The following is a 13,017-nucleotide window of genomic DNA, read 5'->3' on the forward strand; positions in this document are numbered from 1 at the left end:
TTTCATATGTAAAAATTAGCCATTATTGAGTTCACAAGAATCTATTAATACCCAAAACCAAAAAATGAGCTTAAAATCCCCAAATAAGATTCTCCATGTTATATAGATTTATAAAATATTTTAAAAAAAAAACACAATGGTTTTATATACATTTTCGAAATATGCATATTCATCTCTCATTGACCATTGAAACCCATTTTTGTTTAAATCTGCTGCCTAATAAGTGGGTAGGTAAGTACTACATCTCCCAGAATTCCCTGCGTCCTTCCTTGCTTTTTTTATGCATTCCTGAAGCCTAATGGCTTATTGAGCAATTATGGCCATAGCAACCATATTGTCATTATAGCCAACAGCAAGCTGCTGACATATAAGGTAGAGGTGGGCTCCTTACAAGGGCTGAAAGTGGCCCTCACGGACATAACCAAGGGCAACAGAAACCTAAATAAAGGGCTTCCATATGAAGAACACAATATGTACAGCAGGCTGACAGCTACAATAGAAGTAATAAATATATACTAGTTAAATATTTGAATAAGCCTTAGGGAGTGGATTGAGTCAAGTTGTATACAGGTGGAAAACCCCCTTCAAAAGCAAATATTTCTAGTCTGATCTACTGTAGATTATAAGGGGATTGTTCAATACAGAATAGAGACAATTATTTAGACATGCTGAGACACTGGCAGGCTATAAACACACTATACACATTTTACAAGAAAGAGGGGACCACTGTGTAGCTGACACATGGGTAAAGATTCTTAAAATCATCCTAATTTGGATTTCTTATTCCAATATTGTTTACTAGGTTCTCAAAGGACTTTTACAGCATAAGTATTATAAATCTATGAAACAGCCCATTTTAAATAATAATTATGTCGTTTTGGACGCAATACAAAGACCTGCTACGTCCAGGGGCACCGAGAAGGGGAGGTGGGTACAGATTACCGGGGCCCGGGCCTGCTGGAGGGCACAGGGCTCCACCCCCAGACAGATTTTGTTTATCGTTTGTTTTTTTGCCTAGCGGATTACGCACGAGCGTAGCCACAAATGGGAGGGGTGGATGTTAAGGGGGGGGGAGGAGGGAGAAATCTGACAGCTATCAGCAGCTCCCAGTCCTAGGACAATGTGTGACATCTCTCACTGTCTGAGGAGCTCTAAATGTCATGAGATTTAGTAACCCCGTGAGATTTAGAGCTTTCCAGATGTGGCTGAGGGGAGAGGGGTTGAGATGTGCCAGGGGGGGGTTAAGAAGTGCTGGGGGGTGATGTTTGGTATGATGTGGCTGGCGTTTGGTGTGTTGTGTTGTGATGTGGCAGGCGGGATAAATGTATGGTTTTATTATAATGTATGCATTATATACTGAGTGAACTGTGTTCTGTACTGTGCTCACTTATTGCTCAGTTTTCAATATTTCATAAACCTGTACATTTTCCAAACAGGTCCCAACATTCCAGGATGCATACAAGAATCCAGTACAAGGTTGTGAAAGGTGCAGTAGGTGAGAGCAACACCGTTTAAATACATAATGTGTCAAGTTTAAAGCGACACAGCCATGCTCCGTGCTGACCAAGCCCCCAAAACTGTGGTCATGCCCCCTTGGGTGGTGGTGGCACACACCCCTTTACCATCTCCTCTATGAAGGGGCACAAAAAGCTGCTGTACTGGGGACCCAAATTTCCTTAGTGGCCCTGGCTAAACCTGTTCATTGGATCCAAGGCTAACGAAGACGGGCAGTGTGAGAAAGTTCTGGCACACAAGGGTTGGTAAGCACTAGAAACACTGCGGGCATAGCGAAACCCAGCCACTCAAAGCGTATGTGTTTCCCTGGCCTTAATTAGATGCTCCAATGTAACCTGATGGCTAGGCCTCTGTTTAACAGAGAGGAGAGAGATTTAAATGGCCTGCAGGTGCGTAGTCAGTGTAATACCTGATTTCACAGGAGCAACCTTTACTCTATACCTCCCATGTGAAAACAGACCGCATTTCCCTGCCTTGTGTAAGGCATGCTAAAGGGGAGGGAAGGTCCAGGACAAAACAAGTTGTTTTTGTTTGTTTTTGTTTTGTTTTTGTTTGTTTGGGGGTTTTTTTTTGGGGGGGGGGTTGTTTGTTTGTTTTTTAAAAAGAAAAGAAACCAGAGGTCTTTTTCATGTTACACCTCAGTCAAAAAACACTGAGATCTCTCCAATAAGACAATTTGATGAGAGAGACTATATTATACCCCATTCATACTGCACCAAAATCCCGGGTTTTTGCCGGGGCGAGCTCAAACGACCTGGGTCTTGGTGCAGTATGAATGGTACAAGTCAAAAATCCCGGGTCTAAAAACCCGGGTCTTCAACCCGGGATTTATCGAGGGGTAATTCCCGGGTCGGACCCGGGTTGCCTGCACTATGAATGGTGCAACCCAGGTTTTTCAACCCGGGTTGCACAGAAAACAAGCTGATTGGCTGTCTGCCTGTCTCTGGAGGACGATGTCATCGGTGGGAGCCCGTGGAAGATTCGAGAAGGAGTTTAGGAGAAATGGTGAGTTTAGGTTTCAATGACATCACCATTTTTCAGCCAATGAAAACTGCTCTGGTGATGACTCCCACAAATTTCCAGGGCACAGACTTGGGCAGTATGAATGGGGTCAACCCGGGAAATTCCCGGGTCCGAGGTGCAGTATGAATGGTGTTTCTGAGCTGGGACGCTCCGAGCCCTGGCAAAAACCCGGCTTGAAAAACCCAGGATATTGCCGGGGCGGCAGTATGAAAGCGGTATTATTACTATACCGAGCGTTGCAACAATGCAGACACAGCCCACTACACAACAGAGTGGAAAGAAATTCTAACTAAACAAATCTGACACAATTCCTCACTAAGAGCCTTTAAATCTGTTCTGCACCTTAATAGCACATAAAAAAGCAAATCATTTCAGATCCAGTTCAAGCCACCGTCAAATGGAGTTTATTTGAAACAGGAGAGAAATGCTGTAAATTGGCATAATTGACAGACCTTGATTCAACTGGAGCAAACCAAACAAACCCGTTTTGAGGCAAGTTACACCTAATCTTTGCCAGTTCCTGTTACTTTACATGTTGTGTATATATTAAAGAATGGCCTCTACATTTCCACTGTGTAGGGTTGCAAATGGGTTAAAAAACCTGGACTTCATAAAGCAATGGAGTCTTACAATAGAAGTTATGAAGGTATATTGGCGAGATATATGCCAAAAATTTCCTAGATGGCTTCACGCATCCAGTAGGACATCTGTGCTAATTGAGCTACTACAGAGTATTCTGCTTCTATAGCGTAGTCTCAGAAGGGACAAATCAAATAATGAAGGGGAAAATTTAAATACAGATAGTAACTATAAAAGAGAAAGTTTAACCCAAATTACTTGGATAAGGGTCTATATTTCTGCGGATTTCTTCTCTTTTAGAGGAGTCAACTATCCTCTGAGATTGTACCGAGTATAAAATATTTTGAAGAATGATAAAAATAATTGTTAAACTCCCACTGAATAAGTAATGTCCATGGCTCAATTTGTGCTGTAACACAGATTTGGCACTTCAGTTGGCCCAGAGTCTTTAATGTTTACAAATAAATTTTAATGTCCTCCCAGCACATGTCACAAGTATTTGAGTTCCACTTAAATAAAATACTGGTAATAGCCAAAGACACCTCATGATCACAAATCAACAACAGATATGTTAAGTGCACGTCATCTAAATTGCAATATAATATGAGGAGCGTAATGGGAAGAAAAAAAAACAAACACTTTTTTTTATTATATTGCGTGTAGTAAAAATAATAATAATCCTCCCATAAGATACCATGTGATGCTAAATGGCAAATTACAAATATACTCTTAGAAGACCAATAAACACTATAATGGAGATAGTGGCATACATGCAGTGCTACAAAAGCCAGACTTTCTAACTTTCACAACTCTAAGCAGACAGAAGACATCATGTTGACCTAACGTGCATTAAACTATCAGCAATGATACATTTTCAAAATAGTAACAAATAAGTGACGTGAGCGGCTGTGCTATGAAAGATATTCATCAGACTTGAAAACTAACGTTGATCCTGCAATTGTCACAAATAATCTTATTGATATTACAACCCGACCCACCTCTAAGCACTGTTTGTTTGGAGAACGCTGTAATCTGATTTGCCTATAGTTTACACAGAGATTGCCATAACTAAAGTAAAACAATCATCCTAAAGCCATTTTTACTACTTATCCTACTTGATCCTTTTACGGAGGTAAATATCCACAACCACACTATTCTCTGCTAATGTTTAGTAAAAGTACTGCATAACTGTTCTGTGTTCATATGTACCAACCAGAATCATTGTTCTGGAATGGACTGTCAAGTTGTCCAAGCTTCTAGACCTCATAGATCCCTGAAACCTATACTTGGGATAATTACAGGTACACCCTGAGAACATACTGGTATTAATAATAAATAATAATAATAATAATAATAATATTATCGTTTATTTGTAAGGCGCCACAAGGTATCCGCAGCGCCGTACATGGTACAAACAGTAGACTATACAGGGTAGAACAATACAGAACAATAAACACAAAGTACCAGAACTTCAGAAACTCCATGCAGGCAAATACTGTAAAGACGGAGCGGAAGAACAGGTGTGGAGACAGGAGGGGAGAGGGGCCCTGCTCATACAAGCTTACATCCTAAGGGAGGGTAGACAAAATCAGGCACAAGAGGGAGCCAGTGAAGCAAAGGGGAGAGTAAAAAGGAGCCAGGGGAGAAACAGAAGGGTGAGAGGTTAAGTGGATGGTTGGTAGGCCTTAAGAAACAGGTGAGTTTTAAGAGCCCGCTTGAAGGAGCACAGATTGGGTGAGAGACGGATGGAGCGAGGCAGGTCGTTCCAGTGAAGGGGGGCAGCTCGGGAGAAGTCTTGTACTCTAGAGTGGGAAGAGGTAATCAGAGTGGAGGAGAGGCGGCGATCATTGGCTGAGCGCAGGGAGCGGGCGGGAGTGTGAATGGAGAGGAGGTTAGAGATATAAGGGGCAGTAGACTGGGAGAGAGCCTTGTAAGTGGTGGTGAGGAGTTTGAAAAGGATTCTGTAGGGGAAGGGGAGCCAGTGTAGGGCAAGACAGAGAGGGGAGGCAGAGGAGGAGCGGCGTGAGAGGAAGATGAGTCTCGCAGCCGCATTGAGTATAGAGCGGAGGGGGGCAAGGTGGGAGCAGGGGAGGCCAGTAAGGAGGAGGTTGCAGTAGTCGAGGCGGGAGATGATGAGAGCATGGATGACAGTTTTGGTGGCATCTTGAGTGAGGAAAGGACGGATGCGGGCAATGTTACGGAGTTGGAAGCGACAGGCTTGGGCAAGGGATTGAATGTGGGGGGCAAAAGAGAGAGAGGAGTCAAGAGTGACTCCTAGGCAGCGGAGTTGGGTGACAGAGGAGATAGTGGAGTTGTTAACAATTATAGAGAGGTCATGGTGGAAAGGGAGTCTGGGTGGGGGAAAGACAATGAGTTCAGTTTTGGAGATGTTAATTTTAAGAAAGTGTGAAGACATCCAGGAGGAGATGGCTGAGAGGCAGTCAGTTACACGAGAGAGGAGGGAGGAGGAAAGATCAGGAGAAGAGATGTAGAGTTGAATATCATCAGCATATAGGTGATACTGAAGACCGAACGAAGAGATGAGAGCTCCAAGGGAGGAAGTATAGAGCGAAAAGAGTAAAGGGCCAAGAACAGAGCCCTGAGGGACTCCAACAGGGAGAGGGGAGGGGGTGGAGGAAGAACTAGACGTGGATACAGAGAAGGAGCGGTTAGCAAGGTATGAGGTGAACCAGGCATGAACAGGGCCAGAGAGGCAGAGAGAGAGAAGAGTATGCAGCAGGAGGGGGTGGTCCACGGTGTCGAAGGCCGGAGAGGTCGAGGAGGATAAGTATGGAGTAGTGACCCTTGGATTTGGCTGATAGGAGATCATTAGTAACTTTAGCCAGGGCTGTTTCAGTGGAGTGGAGGGGGCGGTAGCCGGATTGGAGAGGGTCAAGGAGGGAGTTGTCAGAGAGGTGTCTGGTCAGGCGGCTGCAGACAATCCGCTCAAGTAATTTGGAGGCATAAGGGAGAAGAGAGATAGGGCGGTAGTTAGCAAGAGAGGTGGGGTCAAGATTGGGTTTCTTGAGGATAGGGGAGATAAGAGTGTGTTTGAATGAGGATGGGACAACGCCTGAGGAGAGTGATAGGTTGAAGAGGTGAGCGAGGTAAGAGCAGGCAGTAGGAGAGAGAGAGCGAAGGAGGTGGGAGGGGATGGGATCAAGAGGACAGGTAGAGGGTGGAGAGGAGAGAATAAGGGAGCGAACTTCTTCACCTGAAGTGGGGATGAAGGATGACCACAGCTGGTTAATGGCAGGAGGTGACGTGGTGAGGGGGGCGGGAGAGCAGTGGGAGGAGGAGATGATCCGTCTGATGGCTTCAATTTTGGAAGAGAAAAAGGAGGTAAAGTCAGAAGCAGAGAGGGAGGGTGGAACAAGCATGGGCTGGCTTCACTTACCAAAAAGTAGGCAAAAATCTGTAGCTTCTAGCTGTCGTGGAACTACAAGTATGATCTGCCAGCTAGAGACTTGTAATTTCAAAATAACTGCAGGGGCATAAGATTTTTGCCGTGTTGCAAACAGGTAAGTACATTATCACTAAATGGCCAAAAGTACTGTCTGTAGCAGTGGTGGACAACTAGCAGGCCTCAAAGCGATCACAAATGGTCCTTCTGACCAGGGTGATTTATTCCCCTTAGTGATTCTGATGTTGCACAGTGAGCATAGCATATTTAAACAGTCTATGTATCAGGTTAGTCTGTGATTGGATGGTCATGTCATATTCAGCTTCATTAACCGATCATAGGTGGACGCATTACTTGGGCTGCGCTTACTCTAATGGCGCTCTAGTCATTTACTGTGATCTGATGTTTCTCCACTAATGTAAGATCTGGGCTTTTGGCTTCACTGTTTAATGGCCAGACCTGTATGCAATTTAGGGGGGCATCAGCTGATTGCCTGCAAGGGCAAAATACCTGGATCCCCCCCCTCCCCCCCACCAAACACACACCAACTGACTGCATTTTCAGCTGGGAGCGATTGAACAATTGTTCCTAGAGATCTCAAATGATCGGTGGAGTCTCATACACTGTAAATTTGGTGTAAACTCTCAAAATTGCCCATTTTGTGGCGATTAACACCTGCCTAACTCTATCTGTAGAGCCATCACCAGGCGAACCCTAACTGCAAGGATCTTGTAGAGCCATAATAACACCACATGCTGGAATTCCAAATCACCAAAACACAGAGAAACATTGCCATATAGTTTGTATAAATGGCATGATATATATGATAATCTTCCTTTAAAGCTAGGTAGTAGCTATATATTCAGGCGTGAGCAAATCTGCGCTGTCAGTGATTATTTTTTTATTTAAGGATAGTTGGCACCCATTTTTATGAAGTAAGTTTTCCTCCACTATCTCTGTATCCAGTCATTGACCGAGATGTTTATCTTGTTATCATACCACAGGTAGAAGTCACCATTGGCATCACCAGTCTAGCACATCAGCACTCATATCCTCATTCCTCAAAAAACTATGCATCTGTCTAAACACTACTAGTTTTGTTATGAAGTGATAGGCATTTCACAAGTCAGGTTTCTGCTGTGACACAGAGATACAAAACAAAAGATCTCAGGCTGTATGAATTACAGATAGTAACCACAAAATAGAATGAAACGTACACAGACGAAACCATTCTGTAGCACAGACCAGATATTCCTGTTTAAGTGCACTACACATTCTAATAAATGTGTAGGCTCTTATTTCATCAAGAGCATCTTTCACTATAAATATAATGGATTATTAAGTTTGTTTCCTATCTGTATTATTAAGTACAGCCATTTATGTTGCAAGTGATATAATCAGCAGTGGCAACACTAATGACACTAGGAAATAAACACAACGATATCTGCTATAATACTTTATAAAAATGTATCATTTATTTTGTCGACTGCCATTGTTAGTAGTCTCAATAAGCTTTAGTTAGTAAATCTAGTAATTAAAACCGTGTAAAAGAAATGTTGCTATCTATTCACATATATATCATAAATGTGGCTGGAAAAAAAAACAACAAACACCTTTCAAAGCCTGCTAATAGCTAGGCATCATGGGATATATAATTCAGCAAAAGGTGCAGTTCTAAAAAAGGTGCCCAACATCTAGCTACATGGATCACAAAGAGGTTTACAAATGAAGATTAACTGGATTACAGTCACATGCAATCTATTTTCGTTTTAGTGCTTTAGTATTGTGGACATTACAACATAATGATACAAGAGCAACGGACTCAGAGGAACCATGAAAAGTTTAATTTCTCTTTGCAAGAAAGAAAAATAATGCTTTTGCAATATACCTCAGTGAATCCAAATAAAGATATGGGCAAATCTGCAATTGCAGATCGATAAAACTGTTATTCAATCCAACCATGCCCGTCAGTAACTTCTGCTACATTACGCAATTACGTTTCCAAGATCAAGAATTTTGTTTTCACTTCAGCGTGGTTCTTTTGGATGTTATTATGCAACTTTAAGCCGATTTAACAGCTTAATGCTTTAAATGGATTATGAAAAAGAGAAAAGAAAACCTCTAAAAAGTCCTGTAAACAGCTTAAAGTGTACCTGTCACATATCTACAGTGCAGGCAGCCATACTGCAGATGAAGGCATTGTTCCATGCAAGAGTTTTGTAATTTATAGTCAGATGTTAGTTTATAAACCTCTACACTATTAACATCCTTAGATAAAATTATAGCACAATTAAAATGATTAAGGAAATGATGTGTTGAATGATACTTCTAATCACTACAAGCGTGTCAGTGCACAGTTATAGAACTAACCAAGACTTTAATAGGTAGTTGGTCAGCTAGGCACGGCCTTGTAGTAAATGATTGCATGCAGCCAGTGTAACAAATTATTAGTGGTGACATGCCTTGGTTTAATGGACTAAAACAGATCAAATCTAGACCCGCACAATCCTTTGGGTGGTGTCACCCTTAGGACAGATGAGCGCCTGATCGATCCACATGCAAATAACTTATTTCTATTGGTAAGACGGAGAGGGTGTCACATGAGCGCTTTAACCAATGAAGCGCCATCCATTTGAAATGCATAACATTTGAGCATTTAAAAGAGCACATTATAAAAACTTTAAGATTTAAAAATGGCTGCAATAAAAACCATTACAAAAAAGAGCATAAGCGTTTCTGAAACTGGAAAAGCACTAGCATTAAAAGCATCCATGCGACACCACACTAACATGAGATTTATTTTTATATTCTACGTTTCGTATCCGACATACTGTCCGAGATAGGTGGCCTGAAACTGTGTCCTGGTGCTGTACTAGTCAATCCTTGTTTTGCTAAACAAAACATTGGGAAAATGCATTTGGACAAGTAATTGCAGGTAGCTATGTCCTTTCAAGTAAAAAAGCCTCAATTCCCCTCAATTGCACTCCAGCTAGAGCACAAATGCAGAAAGAATCACTGGCAAATAACAGTGTTTCCCTTCTCTTTGGGAATCACAGCAACCAGCTTCAGGCTACGTTTAAGCAAAACAAAGACGCAGAGGAAAAAGCTTCTCTTTTATTCAATAGAGGCAGGGATACTTCCCAGCAGCTGGCTGTGAGTGTGTGGGGCCCTCCTGTACCAAGGATACCTCAAGACCATATAGAAACATTCAGATGGGGGGGGAATCAGGATTAGTCCATTGTCCAACAAGTGCAAATAACAGACATCATTCAAAGGTGATTTTAGATGTGTACAGGAGTCTGTGAGTGAGGCAACATAGCTAAAGTGCCTTAAATGTTACATGCAGCCTGTTAGTACGGTCACAAGATGACAGCCTACACATGGTGACATGATCATCATTCAATTTGGCCACATGCACACTGCGTAGCATTTGATATATCAGTAGGAGATGATATTAAAACAGAGTGTGGGCGACACTCACAACGTGTGGTATATGTAGAGGTTTTAGTGTAGGAAGTAAGGAATGTGTAGGGGTATTAATGCAGAACAACATATTGTTATGTGTGGAGATCAGTGGCATGTGTAAGGGAGAGACGCCTCTTGTGTTGAGCCCAGATCGAGGCAGTAGGGTTGGTGCTGAACACAGCACCTGCAATAGGGCGGGCTGGGTGCGATATGCTTTGAGTATTGAAAAGAGAGAGAGAGTGGTACATAAAGTAATTAACTAATATTCATGTAGCTTTGTGTTTGTTATGGTTGTAGCAGTGTGTGTATTTATAAGTATACAATCATTTTTGTGTTAATGCAGTATCTATGTATTAGTACGTGTGTTACAGTTAGAAAGTTACTCCTTAAAAGAGCAGGCGCTCTCTATCTGGATCAGCGGAGACAATATATCCCCGGTGCTATTATAGTAACATTGCTTGATTCCTTGCATATGTCCTGATTTATTTGCATTCAGTAGTGTCTTACTTTCTCTATTGTCAGGTAATTTAATGTAGGATTTATTATTTATGGTTTCAAAGTTTCCACATTAGCTAGAATACATATATGATATACATATTTTCTATGGTTGAACAATTCTCAGAGAAGAATGCAATTTTTTAATTTATTTCTAGACGATTATGGGGGGGGGGGGGGGGGGGGCGCATTTAAGGCATTGCTATTTGTAGGTAGATTCCGCACAGCTGTTTGCACAGTGCTACTAAATATTGACTCTACGTAAATATTTACTTCGTCACTACAAATTAAATTCCTTTTCTCAGAATGGATGCATCACAATATACAGATATTATAAAACATTATAGTATTAAAGGTTACATTTACTAAACAATTCTAAGTTTGTAATAGCACTGATTTGCAAATATATGCACATTTTTGGCATGTTTGCATTGAAGTAAAACAACTTAAATAGTCATACACGTTATTAGTAACAAAACATAAGACTTGTTTATACTATATGTATGTAATGTTTACTATAAAATCATGTTTATCATTAATGAGAAACAAGTGTGTTTAATGTTACATAGAAGCACATTTCGCACATACAGTGAATTTCCACCACATAATGACAAACTGACCAGACACAGAGCAGAATCCATTAAGGCTTTGAACCAATTAAGGCTTTGGGCCTGAATCATTAAGGAAAGTAAGGCAAAAAAAAAAAAAAGAAGTAAATGTTCTCTGGGACAAACCATGTTACAATGCAAGGGGTGCATATTAGTTTATTATTTTGCACATAAGTTAAATACTGGCTGTTTTTTCATGTAGCACACAAATACTTTATAGCTTTATTTTTATACTGAAATTTAAAGTTGATCTAGGACATGCCCTACCCAAACTATAAATCTGTCCCCACATTTTAAATGTACCTCCCCTTCCAATGCATCATGGTTTTGCCCAGGTGCAAAGTTACTTCTTTTTGAAGCTTTGCTCTCCTTAAATGACTCAGGCCCTTTGTGTTTGACATGCACATTTACTGACATTTGTACTTGCACTTTTCACACAAAACAAATGCCAGAGGGTATAAGGCCTTAACAGGCTGTGAGAACTGCATGTTACCAAACGCTTTCACATTGGGAATCAGGCCTACGGTCACTGCTGTTGGATTGATATTTCTACAGCCTGAATATTTACCGCAACACACTAACTTACATAACAGTGCTGTATTATAGAAAGAGATATATAAATGTCTGTTTGTTCATAAAAATGTAACAACACTAAGGGGCAGATTCAGTTAGCCACGAGGTGACGCAACGCTTCTCAGGAACAGTGTGCAGGGAGGGACACATCACGTCAGAGTCTTTACTAAAATTTTCCGCTCATATTCTCCTCATGTTCCATAAATATGTGAGGGAAAATGAGTGGAGATTTCTGTACCATATTATCTGGCAATGTGCGTAGCGAAACATTGAGACGATGTCCAGCGGCGGCATCTCACAGCTAATTGAATCTGTCCCTAAGGGATGTTACCCACTGATGTTAAGAAAACACCAGTGACACAGCATGTCAAATGTGCTTACACTTCTAGTTGGCAGCGGTCAATAGAGGACTCTAGTAAATAGAGTGAGTATTGTGCGCTGCTCCTCCAGGCTCAAGTGGATATTGGGGTCATTGAAACAAACAGGTTCCATCCTTGTACCAGTTGATGTGCTTCCACAAGCATCTTCTCCTTCTATTGAGAGGGCCCACTTACCCATGACACCAAGACATGAAGTGTAGCTGTATAGCAACAGGAAATATTAAGAAAAGAAATCCTACAGAAGACTAAAACATGCTAAGTGGAGCACTCTTTAGACAAAGGTGAGATATTCTTAGAGTATCATTTTATAAATGTCTCACATTTGCTTTAGATCGCAACGGCAACATGTATTAGCACCCACCATCCCCCAAAAAACAGGATCCTTCAGATATCCATCTAGACACATATAACAATCACATCTGATTGTGAGGGAGGTAATTATCAGATTGTGGCCATTCAACCCAAATGCTGATTGTGGACTTCCACTTATGTCAAGCCACACTGTATAGGTTGTATATAGGTCTTCCTATTTCTCCCCATACCTAGTCATAGGACACATTAACAGAACAAAGCCTAATAACAAGAAACTATCTAAACCATGCTGGGAAAATAGGTACAAATATTCAACAGTGGAAATTTGAGAAACATTAGGTTTTAGCGAGTGATTTAATAATTCAGTAATTAAGTACTAAAAGTGAACCATCAGCTTCTGGCCTAAAACATCAGGCTAACGGTTGTGCTGAATGTTTGGTCACTTAGGAATATGACTAACTCTGCCTTAAAGAAAACTACTTCACTGATAAGGAAAGTTAAATGTGCAAACAAATCTTAAGAGGAAATTATACTGATAAGATGCGGGAAAATAAGTGCGCCGACACAACAGTCAACTTATCTGTGCCAATATTTTAAGCATTGTGCCAGGCTGGTCACCATAGTTATACAAGTGCAGTCTTAGAGATCTCCCTATAAATGGATA

At 41.3% G+C, this 13,017-nt stretch overlaps 2 protein-coding genes across 15 annotated transcripts in view; one reads left to right on the forward strand and one right to left on the reverse strand.

Annotated features, from left to right (window-relative positions):
- Positions 1-13,017, reverse strand: part of RAPGEF2 (Rap guanine nucleotide exchange factor 2) — a 238,563-nt gene that overhangs the window by 223,786 nt on the left and 1,760 nt on the right. The window lies entirely within an intron of this gene.
- Positions 1-13,017, forward strand: part of SPMIP2 (sperm microtubule inner protein 2) — a 145,848-nt gene that overhangs the window by 20,943 nt on the left and 111,888 nt on the right. The window contains exon 2 of one of the 2 annotated variants that reach the window (XM_075198158.1): positions 1,437-1,495. The exons of the other annotated variant lie outside the window; for it this stretch is intronic. Within the exon in view, the coding sequence (XP_075054259.1) occupies positions 1,453-1,495 (43 nt within the window). The 5' untranslated portion in view covers positions 1,437-1,452. The remainder of the gene's footprint in view (positions 1-1,436; positions 1,496-13,017) is intronic. 2 annotated transcript variants of the gene reach the window in all.

The sequence above is a fragment of the Mixophyes fleayi genome, chromosome 1 (assembly GCF_038048845.1).
Source record: "Mixophyes fleayi isolate aMixFle1 chromosome 1, aMixFle1.hap1, whole genome shotgun sequence".
Lineage (NCBI taxonomy): Eukaryota > Metazoa > Chordata > Amphibia > Anura > Limnodynastidae > Mixophyes > Mixophyes fleayi.